This window comes from Pelophylax lessonae, assembly GCF_965119305.1.
Source record: "Pelophylax lessonae genome assembly, chromosome: 3".
Classification (NCBI taxonomy): Eukaryota; Metazoa; Chordata; class Amphibia; order Anura; family Ranidae; genus Pelophylax; species Pelophylax lessonae.
Window position 1 is genome coordinate 475,326,480 of NC_138770.1, and position 18,451 is coordinate 475,344,930.

Below are 18,451 nucleotides of genomic sequence, written 5' to 3' on the forward strand. Positions count from 1 at the left end.
GGGCATGTTTTTTATGCCCAGAAACTCTTGGGCTGCGCTGCTGCACACAATGATCCTTCTCCACCTTCCTCTATTGAGCAGGAAACGCTGGAGCAGCCTGATCTCTCTGCCAGCACTAATTCCTTAGCAGCTCCACTCAGCTCTGAAGAAGAAGGAAACCCACGCAAACACAGGGAGAACATGCAAACTCCATGCAGATAGTGAATTGGACCAAGGACCCTAGTGCTACAAAGCATATGTGCTAACCACTAAGCCACCCAAAACTATTATAAATGCGGCGTATTTATAATGTAGCAAATGTGTCATTCAACAAGCTTTTAGGCTGGGTTCACACTTATGCGAATTGAACGTGGATTTTCTCAGCTCTCCGTTGGGAGCGGCTCTCAATGAAGCCGGTTCACACATCTCCGTGACTGCTGTGGAGGGGTTTGAACAGGGATTCTGTGTGTCTTTGGCTCCATTTCAAGTCTGAATTCAGGCAAAAAGGCGGGCCTAGTGTTGATGAATGTTCCTGGTAACATGTTTTAAAGTGGAATTAAAGTCTGCAATTCTTACCTCTTTCAATGGTCCAAGGGGCCCACATCTACCTGTCTTCTTTGAGTTGATGATCTGTGGCTGTCTTCATTGGCCCGCGTAGGATGATATCACTCCTGGGCATGCGAAGAAGTTCAGTCATCCCAGCACACAGGATCTGTTCCAGGATGTAAACTGAACTGCGCAGGCTTTTTAGGTATCTCTGGAAGCCTGTTTGAACACTCCCAGAGATGGCATTATCCCATCCTGCCTTTTTGCTAGGACATTGCTAAGGCTCCATTCACATCTAGGTATTTTTGGGCAATTTTCTGCTCTAAGCCTCATCCCAACAAGACAAATTCCATTCATTGCATGGCCCCTGTTCACATCTGAGCGTTCTTTCACCTTAAGCAAAACGCCCGTCGCATAGTTGCCAACATTTGAAAAAAATTTCCAGGGACACTTTGCAGCACAGCTATCAATTACTTACCACACCCACTTCCCTGAAGCTCCGCCCATTCTGCATAATTAATCTCCGCCTACTTATCAAATTATAGGGTCTATTTCATAAAGAGAGAATTACAGGAAATTGAAAAGGGAATTGAAAACTTGAGGCCAAAGTAGCAGAGTTGGAATAATTCTCCCATTCAGCTGCACTACTTCTACCTAAAGTTTAAAATTCTCATCACAATTCCCTGCAGTTCTACAGTGTCAGCTTGTCGGAAGGTGCTCTGCCTCCCCCTGCTGGCGGATTTCGGAAAGTGCACCATGCTGACACCCTGGCACGGGTGACACGTTAAATTTGCGACAGACGAGAAGAGTGAGCGGGCACCGAGAGAGAGACAACCTGCTGCCAGAACAACAACCCATAGCTGAGGTGAGAGCGACACTGTGTGGAACAAAATAAAAAATTTTTTTTAATGATTTACATTGTCCCTGATTAACAGGGACAGTGTAAATTACCCGGGACAGGCTCCTATTTGCCGGGATTGTCCCGGGAAAAACGGGACAGTTGGCAGGTATGCCGTCGCTCAAAAAAGTACATGAGCTTCTTTTTAGGCAGATTACAGGTGCTTTACTGCTTTTTAATGGTCACTTGTCAACTCAAAATGCCTTTAAAAAACGCTGCAAAAATGCCAGAAAAGAAGCCCAAAAGACGCCCAAAGAACACCTGTAAAAATAGCATAGATGTGAATGGAGCCTAATGCCTCGTACACACGCAACGATTGTTGGCCGTGAATTTTCGGCCAACGTCCGTCAATTTTCGGCCAAACAAAATCTGGTGTGCATGCTATAAAATTTTTGTTGGCCGTCAACACAACGGCCGATTTTCCGTCAGTCAGTACAGATTTCGGCAGACAAAAATCTGAGGAGCAAGTCTGGGCATGCTCAGAGAAGAAAAAACACACGGAAAGTAAACCAGCACATGACATCACTTCTGAAGTTGGTTGTTGTTGGCCGAGAAAATTCGTGTGCAGTCTAGAGCACATTTCAACCAACACAACAACACTGGACAAAAGTCGACTGATTGGTCGGCCGAAAATCGTTGCGTGTGTACGAGGCATTAGGCTCCCTTCACACGGTCCACCTCCGCCGGCAGATTCTGTACTGCTCAGCGGGGATCGATCCGCCGATCCCCGCTGAGCAGGTGGATGACAGCTCCGTCTCCGCTCTGTGTGCGGAGAGGGAGCTGTCAGATACCCGCTGTCCTCTATGGGGGAATCGGATAAGAACAGACCGCCTGTCCATTCTCATCCGATCCACTGGACGGATGGAAAATAGGATCGGAATCGGATAGCAGCTGGTGTCAGCGGAGGGGGGGGGGCAAAAAAATGCATTGGTGTGTACATGTTTCATAGGAACTCATGTTAAAAAAATTCCTGCATTTCTGCAAAAAACATTAAAAAAACGCATTGGTGTGAAAGGAGCCTTAGGCTCCTTTCACACTTGTGCAACTTGTCCTGCGACTTGGGACTGCAAAGTCGCAAGAAAAGTCATACCCTATGCTTTCCAATGAGTACTGATCATATCTGTGCGACTTCAAAGTAGTCCCTGCACTACTTTGGTCCAACTTTGATGCGACTTGAGGTCCATAGACCTCAAGATTACTCAGGCATTGCTTCAAATCCAGTCAAAGTCACATCAGAATCGCAGTAAAAAAAATCGCACTGTGATGGTGAAGGTGAACAGTAACAGCTTGGAGTGTCTGTGGTGACTCCAGAAACAATATATGGGGGGGGCACATAAGATACCACAGTCAAAACTGGGGGGGGGGGGGTGCAGTTTTCACCACTATATCATACCACTGAAAAAACTAAATAGGTATATATATATATATATATATATATATATATATATATAAATAAAAAAATAAGGTTGCAAAATTCGAGGGTAATGCAGTATGCATATGCATGATACCTTTTTATTGTACTAACTTAACACTTAACCACTTCCATACAGAGCAGTTACACCCCCTTCCTGCCCAGACCAATTTTCAGCTTTCAGCACTCTCACACTTTGAATGATAATCACTCAGTCATACAACGCTGTACCCAATCAAATTTTTTATCATTTTTTTCACACAAATAGAGCTTTCTTTTGGTTGTATTTAATCACCACTTGGTTTTTTATTTTTTGCGATATAAGTGAAAAAAGAGCAAACATTTTTTAAAAAACACATTTTGTTTTAGTTTCTATTATAAAATTTTGCAAATAAGTAATTTTTTTTCATACATTTGGGCCAAAATTTATACTTCTACATATCTTTGGTAAAAATAACCCAAATTATTGGTTATTATTTAGTCTGTGTGAAAGTTATAGAGTCTACAAACAATGGTGCGATCTTGATTGACAGCCGGTCACGTGGTAAAAAGCCAATTTCATTGGCTCTTTACCTAGATCGGGGATGGGCTCTGTCCGAGGGATGAGCCTCGTCCCCGATCGCCGCTCTGCGCGCCCCCGGGTGGCGTGCATTGAAGAGAGAACGAGCCGCTCACGCTGAAGCCGCTCATGTGATTGGCTGTGATTGACACAGCCGATCACATGGTAAACAGCCAATTTTATTGGCTGTTTACCTTGATCGGGGTTGGGCTCAGTCCGAGGGACGAGCCTCACTGCCGATCGCCGCGCTGCGCGCCCCTGGCGAGATCGGGAAAGATCGGCAAAGACTTCCTCCCAGCGTCATTTTATAATGGCCCAGTATGGAAGTGGTTAAAAGACAAGCTTTTGAAGAGTTTTCCTTTCTTCCTCAAGGTATTGCTTCAAACCTGAGAAAGAGGAAAGGCTGCTACAGCGCACCTATCCATCTGGGATTTATGCCCCTACAGCAGGGGTGCACAACCTTTTGGGGAGCAAGGGCCACTTTAGCGACTTGGTAACGGGTCGCAGGCCACAATGTGCAGAGTGGGCAGATGACAGGTCTGTGTCCACTCAGCATATGCAGGGCAGACACGGACAACAGCCCGCTCTATTCTATGGGCCCTCCAATCCGATCTGCCTAGACAAAAGGGGACGGATTGGAGATAGGCGGGTGTAAACGGACACAAGTCCATTTACATCTGCCACTCTATAGAGGTGAATGGAGGGTCCGATTGGGTCCACCTGAAAAACAGACAGGCGGACCCGATTGGACCAATCGTTTAACACGGATGCACTGCGGTTTACCTGCACCTCAACCTTCAGTTCTTCCTCAGGATTCCTGCAGGTATCGCTGGCTGCTGCTGTCCCCCAGGTGGGTATGGCTAGTGGCTGCTGCAGGCTGTCCTCCAGGGCTGGTACTGCTGGCGGGTACTGATGCTGGGTAATGCTGGCTCCTCTGGGATAGCAACAGCGTGTGGCACTGGAGGAAGCATGCGGCTGCAGTAGAGAGCGGAGCCGATGCTTCCTGTATCGCTCCTGTCACAGGTGGAGTGCATTTGATATCACTCCAACAGTGACAGGAGCCAAAACTATACAGGAAGCATCGGCTCCGCTTCCTTTAGTGCGGCTCAGTTCTTCACAATAATGTTCGGGGGTGGCGGGTAGGGATCCCGCAATCTGGTCTTACCGACCCTAGAGCATTATTGTGAAGAACTGAGCCGCACTAAAGGAAGTGGAGCCAGTGCTTCCTGTATAGTTTTGGCTCCTGTCACTGTTGGAGTGATATGAAATGTACCGCTCTGCTCCGCTCTCTACTGCAGCCGCATGCTTCCTCCAGTGCCACACTCTGTTGCTATCCCAGAGGAGCCAGCATTACCCACCGTCAGTACCCATCAGTACTTCTCTTCCGAGGGGATAACTTGGATATTCACATTGGACCGGCAAAGGTGACCTTAGGAATTGAGCTCCTGGGAGGTCTGCGGGACAGAAGCTGGAGGTCCTGATTGATGTGATTTCACCCAACCTGAGGTCCTATCACTGAGAGATTACCAGCTTCCTGAAGCCCCAAGGTGTAAAGAGAAACAATAAGGAATCGAGAGTGGAAGGAACATAGGTAACCCCCATAAGAAAGAGAAAGACACCCAGGAGAAGGTACCTAACACTGAACAGGAGGGACAGAAACCACCCCAAAAGGATAGGAATGGCGCTGAGATAAAAGGAACCAGAGGCACTGAGGGCCAAGTGATACAGGCGTATTACTTACCTCATTAAGGCGAGCATTTAGGACACCTAGAAGTGTATGCACTGAAGAAATCCAAGACACAGGAAATAAAGGTGGAGGAAGATAGAAAACACTACGGATCACTTTGAATTTATGTTATTTCAGGTTTTTTTGGACACTTACATATTATTTAGCACCAGAGATGTATAGTAACTAAGTAGAACTACTTCATTACTGTACTTAAGTACCGAAAGGCGGTATCTGTACTTTCCTGGAGTAGAATTTTTTTTCTCCTACTTCCACTTTTACTTCACTACATTTTTTCAACGATTTCAATACTTCTACTCCAATATTTTTTTTTTTGTGCTGCATAGTTACTCGTTACAATTATACAAATTACCACTGCCAGAACAGTAGATGTCAGGTTTCATGAAGCTCAAAACATGTGTATTATCAGCGCATACGAAAATAAATGTATGTATAAATAAAAGCTGCATTTGAAATAATAAAAAACAATATGATGTTCAAACTTTTGACTTCTTTCTTTAATAACTACATAACACAGTACTTGTACTTTTACTTTCAGTACTTGAGTAGCAGAATTTTTAAAAACTACTTGCAATACTTAAGTACAAAAAAGGTTGAATACTTTAGTACTTCTACTCAAGTCACTTTTTGATAGAGCACTTCCACTTCTACTCAAGTCACTTTTTGATCGAGCACTTGTACTTTTACTCAAGTACGTTTTGAGTACTTTATACAACTCTGTTTAGCACCAAAAGGAGTGATTTGTTTTGTTTTAAAAAATGTATATAGAATCACTGTGTATGGTATATTTATATACTGGCGCACCTGGACACTTTATGAATTAAGCACTTTATATGTTAAATTGGATAAAAGGCACTCCATATTTATTGATTTTATTAGCACGGATTGACTTTTACATATTTTATGCACAAAAGCACTGTAGGTCCAACAAATCCTCATCACCGTTACTTGAAGCACACAAGCACTTTAAAGTTATTTTAATCATTTGAGTGATACATGTTTTATAGTATTTATATATGAATTTTTATTGGAAGAAAAGCATATATACGTATTAAGAAAAGTTGGTTTAAAAACACCCTAAAGCGCATTACAACCCCCTATACATATTTTGCTGCAACTGTTTACTTAGTATCAGTTTTAGTATATGCAGCATTAGGGTGATTATTTGCCTCTCTCTGTGTTAGCGCAGGAACCATACCTATAAACACTTTTAGTTAAGTTCTCATTTTCTCTCTTCTCCCATAGATGTTAAGTGGTAATTGATTGACCAATGTAGTCACCTTATTGACTACAGACATACACCTGATTTTACGATGCTACCGTATGTCAGACCCCCTCAGAGCAGAGCATGGGTAGATATTGCTTGATATGCTTCATTCAGAACTCCAGACTCTACCTGATAAAAAACTGTACAATAGACTTTTAAAGAAGTCCAAAGGCAGCTGTTGTTTTGGGTGGGCTGCCAATGATTAAGAATAGACAAAAAAAAAGTTCATGTGCCATTTTTCCGATGCATTGTGCCACAACATACAGCTCAAGATCATGTGTTGGCTGCTTTTCACCATTTTAGGGAACTGGTTTAGCTTGAATTAAGCACAGCATATTATTTATATATTAACATATAGTGGTGCACATAAGGTTTGTGTTGCAGTAAAGAGCACATTACCGCAACACATTGCAAAAGTGTGAATCCCCACCTAATTTGATGAAGGAAGCTGCAGGGTGTAAAAGTGGGCATACTTTTCTTTTTATTAGGTGTAGCTCTTAAAATGATTATCACTAAAAAATAAAAAAAATAGCTGCTTGCTGCTGGAAGCATATGCCTGCAGCAGCTATTGTTTCCTTCTGCTACAGGTGAGTATTGGGCTGTCTGAACCTGCAAAATTCCACTTATATGTAGTGATAGTGTCTGCTTCCAACTCCATGCATTGGCTAATAAAGCACCCCATCATAACGATGGGTAAAAAGGAATGTGGGGTGTGTAAGGGAGAACAAGCTTTGCCTGTTTAGAATGGCTCAATAGTTTTTTGTTTAAGTGACAGAGTCTAAATAAATGCTATTTCTATATTTGTGTAAATTACAAAGTTCCATAGTTAGTCTAGTTAAAAAAAGACACAAGTAAATCCAGTTCAACCATGGTAAAACTATTAAATGGTCTATTTAAAACAGAAAATACAAAAACTTGTCTAAGTGCCGGGTCACACTTGTGCGATGCGGGAAGGCTGCGAATTCGCAGCCTGTTCCCGCATCGCAAACTCACATCTGGCAGTTCACACTGCCATATGCGATACGCTGGGGGTGTCATTGAAATGTTAACGACACCCCCAGTTTGATCGCATATCGCAGTGCGATCTGACAGTTCGCTCAGGATCGGATCGCACAAGTGTGAACCACTGTGCGATCCGATCCTGATGCGGCTGAAAAAATGCCTCATGTGCGACTTTTGTGCGGGTGCAGTGCGAATTTAGCCATACAAAGTGTATGGCTGAATTCGCACTGCACATCCGATCGCATGTAATGAAGGAGCAGTGCGCTCCGATATTACATGCGATCGCCGCACACGCGGAAGTGTGAACCGGCACTAAATGTCTAAATTGTATATAATCCACTAACTTCTAGATACCTTTACCCCCATAATCCATTAAGAAGGAAAGGCGTCTTTTCGGACAATAGCCCTTCCTTATAGGCTGGTGGTTTTATGAGGGCCCCTATGCTGTTTTCTAGACCTCTTCCTTTTAACCGCTTGCCGACCGCCGCACAACTATTTACGTCGGCAGTCAGCCCCTCACAGGCAAAGCGGCGTAGGGCTATGTCGCCAGCCTGTGAGGCTCTAGGGAGCGAGCGCTCGCTGCCAGAGGCGCGCTCCCGCGCGGTCACGGACCCCCCCGCGCGTGTGCCCGGCGGACCCGATGTCCGGGGACTCGCGATCGTCCGTTACACCGGAAGAAAGGCAGGCAGCTAAACAAAGCCACCTGTCATTCTTCCCTGTGTAAGAATGGAGATCAGACGGTTCTACTATGTAGGACCGTTGATCTCTGTTCTTACACTAGTAGCCACAGCCAATCACAGTTAGAAACACGCCCCTAGGACACACTTAACCCCTCCCTCTCAAATACAGTTAACTCCTTCACTGCCAGTGTCATTTTTACAGTAACAGTGCATATGTATAGCACTGATTACTTCAGTAATGTCACTGGTAACCCCAAAAGTGTCAAAAATGTCAGTCAAGGGTCCGATCTGTCCGCCGCAATGTTGCAGTCCCGCAAAAAAAATTGCAGATCGCAGCCATTACTCGTTAAAAAAAACCCAACAAAAATTACAAAAATCTTTCCCTTTGTTAGTAAACGCGATAACTTTTGCGCAAACCAATCAAAATACGCTTTTTGCAATTTTTTTTTTTACCAAACATATGTAGCATAAAACAAATTGGCCGAAAATGTTAAAAAATTTTGATTTTTACTTTTTTTTTTGGGAATTTCATACAAATAAAAATGTGAAAAATATTGTTATTTTTGCAAAATTGATGCTATTTTTTTGTTTATAGCGCATGATCAAAAAATCGCACAGGTGATCACATACCACCAAAAGAAAGCTCTGTTTGTGGGAAAAAAAGGACGTCAAATTCGTTTAGGTACAGCGTTGCACGACCGCGCAATTGTCCTTTAAAGTCACGCAGTGCCGAATTGCAAAATAGGCCCTGGTCAGGAAGGGGGCTTAACATTACAGAGAGTCCTGCACATTTTCAGCCCTCTAGCCGCATATGTTTAAGAGGAAGGGGACCCTTAAGTAGAAGAAAAACAAAACAAAACACACATTTATGCCACTTTATTGTCTTTTCTAGGAAATTGTAAAGGATCCAGAGTTTATATTAGGCGGTGCTTCAAGAACGGATGTCCGTCAAGGTGATCTTGGTAAGTTTTATATTTTCTTTTACAAAGATACTTTTACATTTTTTAAAGACATAACAGTGTACAATATATAAATAACCACATGCGAAAATTGATCAATATGCCATATTTTTGAAAAAAATTTTTAATGTGAGGGTATGCCTACTATTGTGGCATAATATGTAGGCAGAATAGACAGAAATAACAATAAAAAGGATATGAAAATTAATTCTTAAGGTTAAAAAAGATCTTTTGTTTACTCCATTTATTATTAAAAAAAAAAAAAGTATATCGTATACAGTATAAAGCGTATATACAGTTATCTGTCTTGATATCAGTTTTCTGTAACCTCTGCATAGCAATCGTTACAATAGAAGAGGTAGGAGCAGCAGTCCAAACCAGTCAGGCCTGTTGCTTTTTCAAAGTGCTTGACAGCGTACAGGCGGAACTCCAGCCTAACCTGTTTCACATGTGCCTCTTCCTCTGGTGCTTGGTGGAAATCTATGTTGCTCTTTGATTTTCTTCCCATCCCCACTGTGTGCTTCTAAATCTTCATTAAAGGGCATTGCAGCAGGCACACTCCTTGTTTGCAGATGCCCAGTTTCCCACAATACCTGCTGACTGTCTTAAAGTGGAATGTCCCCATCTAAATCAACATTGACTATTTTTTATCCTTATGCTGTTAGCATTAAAAAATAGATGGGAAAGTACAGGTGCATCCCAAAAAGTTAGAATATCATTAAAAGTTTATTTATTTCAGTAATTCAATTCAAAAAGTGAAACTCATGTATTCTATAGATTTATTACACACAGAGCAATATATTTCAAGCATTTCTTGCTTTTAATCTTGATGAATATGGCTTACAACTAGTAAAAACCCAAAATTCAATATTTCATAAAATTATTTTCTCAAAGTCAACAACAGTGGAGCAGATCAGGTAAGCAGGAGACAGAGGTGGATTCCAAGGACAAGTCAGGGTCAGGGCAGAAGGCGTGCAAGTGTGGTCAGAGGCAAGCTGAGTAAGCAACAATGGAGCAAGAACAGGAATTGATAACCGGTTACATGGAAACTCTGTAGATCAGATGACAATGAGCCAGTGCAGCAGCCCAGTTGAAATAATCCATTTGGCACCAGTATTAGTGATAGATTTGCATGCACTCAGGAATGCATGTGTGCTGAAATATGCATGTGCATGCGCATATGTTCACATCTGCACGACTACCTGCTGGTCTGCGCAAATGTATGAACATTGGAGCTTCATCCAGTAGCGGGTGGGCATATGCAATAAAGCGATACCCCTGAAGGTGGATGAAAGTACCTGGTGCCTAGTCAACATTGGCTGGCTTTCGGTGGGACCCTTCATTAGGTGGTGCATGTGAGTGGTCCCATTAAATGTGTTGACAGTGAATGTATATGATGGCTGAGCAAGGGCAGCCCCTATGGAGTTAGCTGTGTGTGGCAGTTTAAGATATGTAGTTCATCTCACCACTCCAGGCAGGCAACTGGTCTAGTTTCAAAAGCTTGGCGATCAACAGATTCCAGGAGTCAGTTCCCACAGGTAGCTGTCTCTCAACTCCGGTTCTGGAGATGCAGCAACTCTCCCTCAGTAGAAGATATACCTGTTCCTGTAGAGCAGGGGTGCTTAATATTTGGCCCACGGGCTACATGTTGCCCTCGGAGGCCTTTCATGTGGAACTCAACCTCAAACCAGGGAAGTGCACTTCTATTTTATCCTGTGGGTTTAGTGCACTTTCTGAAAGTGCACCACACCCTCAGGATATAGTAGAAGTTTATAGTAAAGAGCAACTAACTCACAAGAAAGCAGCAGGTGCACTTAAAGCAGCCTTATAGGGGGTCTTAAGACAGTAAGGGCTTGTTTACATTTACGGTTTGGGAGGTGGTAAAACCCCATAGTTGGGACGTATTTTTACCATACAACCCCAACCACTGGTGTAGCGTCAGGGAGTCACAATGGTTCCCTGCCCCATACTCCAGGGTGGCCTGTGAGGCCTCCCTGTCACATTCTGTTTTACACTTGGACAGGAGGGGCTTTGGGGGAGTATAGAAGAGTAAAGGCCACCCTAGTGATTTGGTAACCAGTCACGGGCCATATTGAACTGAAATGGTTTAGAATTTTTTTTCATTTTAAATAGCATAATGAACATTTTACTCCTGCAGCTGCTGAATGCCAATGGGAGGAAGAGGAGCAGATGCCATCTTTCAGTGGTTGCAGGAGGTAAATGGAGAGGATTGGTTCCTGTATACGTCAATGACGGACACTCCCAAAGGACATGGGCTAACGTGCCTGTGCCGCCACATTCCCTCCAACATTGGTCAGAGACTGAGGGAAATATTTTTGACAATCTGAAGGGAGTGTAGTACCATCTGTTAGTGATCTTAAGCATTTGCTCCCAGTGGGAAGTGCAATGAGAGTGTTGATATGTAGACATCATGGCCCGGGACCACTGTTCGGGGGTATAGGTACAGGCAAGATCTTTTTCCCATCTTAACATAGGTGTGGATTTGAGGGGATTCGGGCCGCCCAAGAGGCACTTGTAGAAGAGAGATATACCTTTACCTATTCTTTTAGCGCTGTGAAAGTACTCCCAAGCTTTCTGGGGAAGAGGCCTAGATGTCATGGGGTGTTTGGAAAGAAAGCTATGAATGCGGAGGATGGTAAAAGTCATGGCGTCAGGGATATTGAACGTCTGCATCAATAGTGTTGGAGAATGGAGGATACCAGCTGAGTAGAATTGGGAGAGTGTGGACAATCCCCAGGGAGTGAGATGTGACAAGTTGAGAGACGGTAGGTGGGCTTCCAGGATAGCTAACGGCAGAGAAACTGAGTCGTAGGAAATAAGCCTAAACCGTTCCCCCTGGGCGAGCCCCAGCTTACGCTATGCCAGGAGGGAAGCCTGCATTGATGGGGAGAACCCGGAAAAATTCCAGGGGATCCAAAGGTCGCCCAGAAGGAACAGGCGCAGGCTACGGGTAGGTGCTAGGTGTCGTTCGATCTGTGTCCAGGGGTGATCAGAAGAGTTAAGAAACCATGCCCTTAGCTGGTCCAGCCTAGTGGACCAGTAGTATAAGTGAATGTCGGGTAGTTTTGCACCCCCCAGACATTTGGGCTGTGTCAAAGTAGAGGTGGCTACTTGAGCCCTCGCTCCACACCAAATGAAATTACACATCCCACTCGTATAGGCATCTAAGTGTTTCTTCGGAAAAGTTAGGGGTAACGCTCTGAAAAGATACAAAATTTGGGGCAAGATCGTCCTTTTGTACGCCGCCATCCTACCACCCCAAGAGAGTTCAACCTTGGCCATGGAGGCCATCTCCTTGGTGGTCTTTTTAATTAGGTTATCTACATTCACTGAGAGAAGGGTCGAGACACGAGGGGTTATATTCACACCTAAGTAGGGGATGTGGTCATCAGTCCAGGGATAGGGATATGTGGATTTAAGAGACGAGAGCGTTCGATTGTCAATTCCCACGTTGAGTGCCAATGATTTAGTTGTATTGACTTTGTGGTATGAGACAGCACCAAATTCAACGAGTATACAATGGACCACCGGTAAGGACTGCAAAGGTTTCGTGAGGATCACCACAATGTCGTCCGCAAAGAGGTCCACCTTGTGGGATATGTCGCCAACCTGGAGTCCCACTGCTTCATTATCAGATCTAATGGCCTCCGCCAGGGGCTCAATCATCAGATTAAAGATTGAGGGAGAAAGAGGACACCCCTGACTAATGATGTTAAACGGTACAGAGGTCGTGCCTGAGGTAAGTACTTGGGCAGAGGGGCAGGAATAAAGCGCAAGTATGGAGGAGAGGATACCACCAGAGAAACCAAATCTCTCCAGCATCAAACGCATAAAAAGCCAGTTGACTCTGTCGAACGCCTTCTCCGCATTCAGGGTGAGGAGCAGAGAAGGCGTTCGAGTCGTCTCCGCCAAATGGACCAGGTTGATGATCCTCCTGGTGGCATCAGACGTCTGGCGCCCAGGCATAGAAACCATCTGGTCGTGTTTGATCAAGTGGGGGAGGATTGGTTGGAGTCGGGCTGCTAGGATCTTGGCATATATTTTCACATCACTGTTGAGGAGGGATATAGGTCGGTAGTTTGCCGGGGAACTTGGGTCTTTGCCAGGATTGGGAATGGTGGAAATGTAAGCGGTCAGCATCTCGGTGGGGAAACGAGCCGTCTGCGCCGCCTTGTTGAAAACGGCAGCAAGTGTTGGGCTGAGGAGAGAGTCGTGGAGTTTATAATATCATTACAGAGACCATCGGGTCCGGGGGACTTTCCAGTAGGGAGTGTGTGGATGGCTTTGGAGACTTCATCTGCCGTAAATGGAGAGGATAGGGAGTTCAAGTGAGAGTCAGTCAGAGTGGGCAGTCGGAGCTTATCCAAGAACTGGTGAACAAGCTCTGGGGTGAGATGGACAGTGTTAGGGTCTTGGGCCAAATTATACAGGTAACAATGAAAATCTGCAAACTCATTCGCTATGTCACGAGGGTGCAATAACTTGGCACCAGTAGATTTGTGGGAGAGGTAAGATATACGCGAGGTGATCCTCCGTTGTTTAATCCTAGCGGCCAGTGTTTTACCTGCTCTGTTAGCGTGGGCATAGTATTTAAGTTTAAGGGTTTTGAGGTGGCGGTTGTAACGAGCCATCAGATGAGATTTCAGGGATTCTCTCTTTTGGGAAAGGTGCGTGACCACGGCCTGTGAAGGAGAGATCTTGTGGACGGTTTCCAGGTTTCTAATTTCTGACAGGAGAGTGGTGAGTGTTCTATTGTAAGCCTTCCTCATTCTAGCAGACTGTTGGATGCAAACACCGCGAATAAACGCCTTGTGCGTACCCCACAGCGTCCAAGGGTCTGAGACTGAGGGTGTGTTAAAGTCAAAATATTCTGACAATTGGTCCTTAATGAATTTACCAGAGAGGGGATCCTGCAATACTTTAACATCACATCTCCAGACCGACGTCCGTTCCCTGGGGTCAATCTCCTCCAGCACCATTTTGACAGCAGCGTGGTCTGACCAGGTGATATTTCTAATGGTTGAGGAGGAGATCCTACCCAGTAAAGGGAGGTCAGTCAGGAACATGTCAATGCGCGAGTAGGAGCAATGTCTGGGGGAGTAGTAAGAGTAATCCCTTTCTGAGCCATGCTTGCAATGCCAGACATCATAGAGTTGTTCCCTTAGCAGAAGAGAGTTAAGAGAGCTGGCGGGCGCCGAAGCGTCAAGCTCGGGGTCGACCACCATATTCAAATCACCACAAATTACTAAATTACCATAAACATCCGAAGTAACCCTCTGCAGCAGTCTATGGAGGAATCATTTCTGATGACAGTTCGGAGCATAGACTGCAACCAGGTTCAAGGGATAGAGATGTACCGAACGGTTCGCCGGCGAACGGTTCCCGGCGAACTTCGAACGTTCGCCGCTGCGGGCGAACATATGCGATGTTCGGTCCGCCTCCTATACATCATCATTGAGGCAAACTTTGACCCTGAACATCACAGTCAGCAGACACATTCCAGGCCAATCAGCATACCTCCCTCCCACACCCTCCCACCTCCTATAAATAAGCAAGGGCAGCATCCATCTTAGATCATTTCTGTGTTACTGAGAGCAGGGAAAGTGCTGGTGCTGCTGCTGCTGTTATAGCTGGGGACAGTTCCCGGTCTTGTTAGCCAGTGTTCTTGATACACTCCTGCTGGAAGGACAGCACCCCAAAAAGCCCTTCCTAGGGCTGGTATTTGAGGGTTTTTTTTGTATATATATATATATATCTATTGTCCCCAAAAGCCCTTTTGAGGGCTGGTATTTATGTAATTTTTTTGTTCTGTGAGATATATATATATATATATATATATATATATATATTGTCCCCAAAAGCCCCTTTGAGGGCTGGTATTTGAGTATTTTCTTTAATATATATATATATATATATATATATATATATATATATATATATATATACATATATGTAGCATGTCCAGAACCAGAAAAAAAAGATCATATAGGTGTAAAAGGGGTTCCCACCATCCCTGCTCTACTGAAAAATTATCTTTTTTTCTGGTTCTGGACATGCTACAGAGCTGAAACTTCACAAGTACACTTTTTAGACCCCCTAGACACTAAATCACACAAAAAAAGTTCTTAAAATTGTCATTTTTGATAGAGAGCCAATTATTGGAAAACTTAAAAAAAAAAAAAAAAAACTTAACAAAAAAAAAATGTCTTTGGATTTATTGTTTGGGGGGTCTAAAAAGTGTACCTGTGAAGTTTCAGCTCTGTAGCATGTCCAGAACCAGAAAAAAAATAGAATCAGGGTTAGGGCTAGGGTTAGGGTTAGGGTTAGGGTCAGGGCTAAGGTTAGGGTTATTTTTAGTGCTTAGGGTTAGAGTTAGAGGGGTAGGGGTAGGGCTACTAACTCTAACCCTAAGTATCTCACCGTAACCCTAACCCTAGCCCCTAACACTAAACCTAACCCTAACCCTCTAACCATAACCCTAACCCTCTAACCTTAACCCTAACCCTCTAAGCCTAGCCATAAAAATAACCCTAACCCTAAACCTAACCCTAACCCTAACCCTAACCCTAGCCCTAACCCTAATTCGTAATTTTTTCTGGTTCCGGACATGCTACAGAGCTGAAACTTCACAGGTACACTTTTTAGACCCCCCAGATGCTAAATCCAAAGAATTTTTTTATTTTTATTTTTTTTTTATTTTTCCAATAATTGGCTCTCTATCAAAAATTACAATTTTTAAGAACTTTTTTTTGTGTGATCCCTCTCCGGCATGCCACAGTCCAGGTGTTTGTCCCCTTGAAACAACTTTTCCATTACTATTGTGGCCAGAAAGAGTCCCTGTGGGTTTTAAAATTCGCCTGCCTATTAAAGTCTATGGCTGTTCGCAATGTTCGCCGGTTCGCAAACATTCGCCAATGTTCGCCGTTCGCGAACAGCGAATTTTATGTTCGCGACATCACTATCAAGGGAATGGAATTAAAGTCACCTTGAAGAATGAGAAATCTTCCGTCAGAGTCTTGGGTCAGGCGACGGAGCTGAAATGCGACAGTGTCCCTGATCGCAATCATCACTCCCCTCTTCTTCTCGGAGGCACTGGAAAAGAACAGGGTAGGAAAGTTCCTGTGGGAGAATTTCGGCTGGTTATCGAGCTTGAAGTGAGTCTCTTGAATAGAAACAACATCAGCTTTGCTGTTGCACAGTTCAGTCCATAGGGAGAACCCCTTGGCCGGATGGTTGAGGCCATTCACATTCAGGAAGAGAAATTTGATGGTCATGACGGCTTGGGAAGATGAAAACGTAGCAACTGGACGTGTGGTGTAGGTAACAGGAGTGTAGAATACATGCATTCAGCAACAGGCGACATCAAGTAGTGAGAAGGAATGCTGGAGCAGCAGGTAGGGGGAGAACACAGTCCAGAACGTGCGCAAAATGCCGAGCAAAAAGTAAAAAAGAGTCCAAGGGCAGGCAAAACCTGCAACAAGAAAACAGGGGCCATATAGGTCAGAGACACTACCTAGACCTGGGACAGAGGTAATGCGGGCGGGGTTATATGCTCACCACCGGGAGATGAATGCCTAGTAGTGGACCGCTTGCGGGAGACCACATGCCAATCTCCAGAGAAGGCTGGTAGGGGCGAAGAGGCTAAAGATGAGTTAGAATGGTCCGGAATGATTCCCCATCTGTGGAGCAGAGACATACCCTCTTCCAACGTGGAGATGGTGACAGTGGCATTCTGATGCGTTATGGTGAGCAAGGCCGCGTGTTTCCATTTGTGAGGAATACGGTGATTCCGAAGGGCCTTAGTAATAGTAGAAAGATTTCTGCGCTTCTGGAGCATGTGCCTAGACAGATCTGGGAGGATTTGAACGTTGGGGAAGTCCCCAGGCATGGTATGAAGTTGTTGGGCAGCTTGGAGGACCTTATCTTTCGCTAGAAAGAAGTGCACCCGGAGGAGAACGTCTCTTGGTAGATCGGGGGCTATGAAGCTAGGTTTAGGTATCCTATGGATGCGATCGATCTCTAACTCAGAGGTCGAGAGGGAAGGAACCAAAGCGGAAAAAACGTCAGTCGCTACCTGTCTCAGGTGTTGGGGTTGAACTGACTCCGGGATCCCCCTCAGCTTCAAATTGTTCGGACGAGACCTGTCCTCAAGGTCAGCCACTTTATCCTTCAACCATGCAATATCATCTGCATGCCCATTGTGTGCTGTGACCAGGGTGTTGAATGACAAGGTGCATTTCTCCAAAGATTATTCAACAGCGTCCACCCTCGTTTCTAGGTGCTGTACTTCCTTCTTGGTCTGCGCAAGGCCTTGAACCACATCTGAATGAATGGAGGACCATAGGGAGTGAAGCATGTCCTAAAGCAGTGATGCGGAGACAGGCTGATCCCCAGCAGGGAACACTGCAAAGGGGTCCATGGCAGGCAAAGCAGGCATCCCTCTGGAAGGAGAAGGGACCGCTGACTGAACCACCCCAGCTGGGTTTCTGCTTTGCGGGGCTCCTAGCAGATGGCGAGGGGGGGAGTGGAGGAACCGGACAAGTTTCCACTGTCCGGGTTAGCTACCTGTCTAGGCGGCATGTTGCGGCTCTCCCGCCCGCTTGCAGCGTGGGGTGACTGCTGCTGCGGCCTTCCAGCGCCATTTTGGCGGAGTCCGGCGGCGGACGAAATAAGGAATCTGTCCAGCCTGGTGGTCTGGGAGGAGCCCTTCTTACCCCGCATACTTCCCGGAGGCAGTAGAGATGCGATGGAGGTAAGTACACCCGCTGTGAGAGCTGCTGTTCGCTGATGTTCCGGGTGGCCGAGCGGAGCTGAGGATCTAAGCGTCCATCTTCAGCGCCGTACGCCAGGCCCCCCCTTATGTTGCTTCTTTGTAATTAACCTCTTTTGCACCGGAAGGTTTTCCCCCTTAATGACCAGGCCATTTTTTGCGATTCAGCACTGCCTTAATTTAACTGACAATTGCGCGGTCGTGCCATGCTGTACCCAAATGAAATTGATGTCCTTTTTTCCCCACAAATAGAGATTTTTTTTGGTGGTATTTAATCACCTCTGCGATTTTTTTTTTTTTTTTTTTTTGCGTTATAAACAAAATAAGAGCGACAATTCTGAAAAGAAAACAATATTTTTCACTTTCTGCTATATAACATACCCAATAAAAAAAAATTAAAAAATCACATTTTTTCATCATTTAGACAACTATGTATTCTGCTACATATTTTTGGTAAAAAAAAATTCCAATAAGAGTATATTTATTGGTTTGCGCAAAAGTTATTGCTTCTACAAACTAGGGGAAAGATTTATGTCATTTTAATTTATTGATTTTTTTACTAGTGATGGCGGCAATCAGCGATTTTTAGCAAGGCTGCGACATTGTGGCAGA

General features: G+C 44.7%; 1 protein-coding gene across 1 annotated transcript in view; it reads left to right on the forward strand.

The window, feature by feature from the left end:
* CAPN9 (calpain 9) overlaps positions 1 to 18,451 on the forward strand; it is a gene marked incomplete at its 3' end in the record, with an annotated part of 565,834 nt that overhangs the window by 2,127 nt on the left and 545,256 nt on the right. The window contains exon 2 of the mRNA XM_082250935.1: positions 8,982 to 9,051. Within this exon, the coding sequence (XP_082107061.1) occupies positions 8,982 to 9,051 (70 nt within the window). The remainder of the gene's footprint in view (positions 1 to 8,981; positions 9,052 to 18,451) is intronic.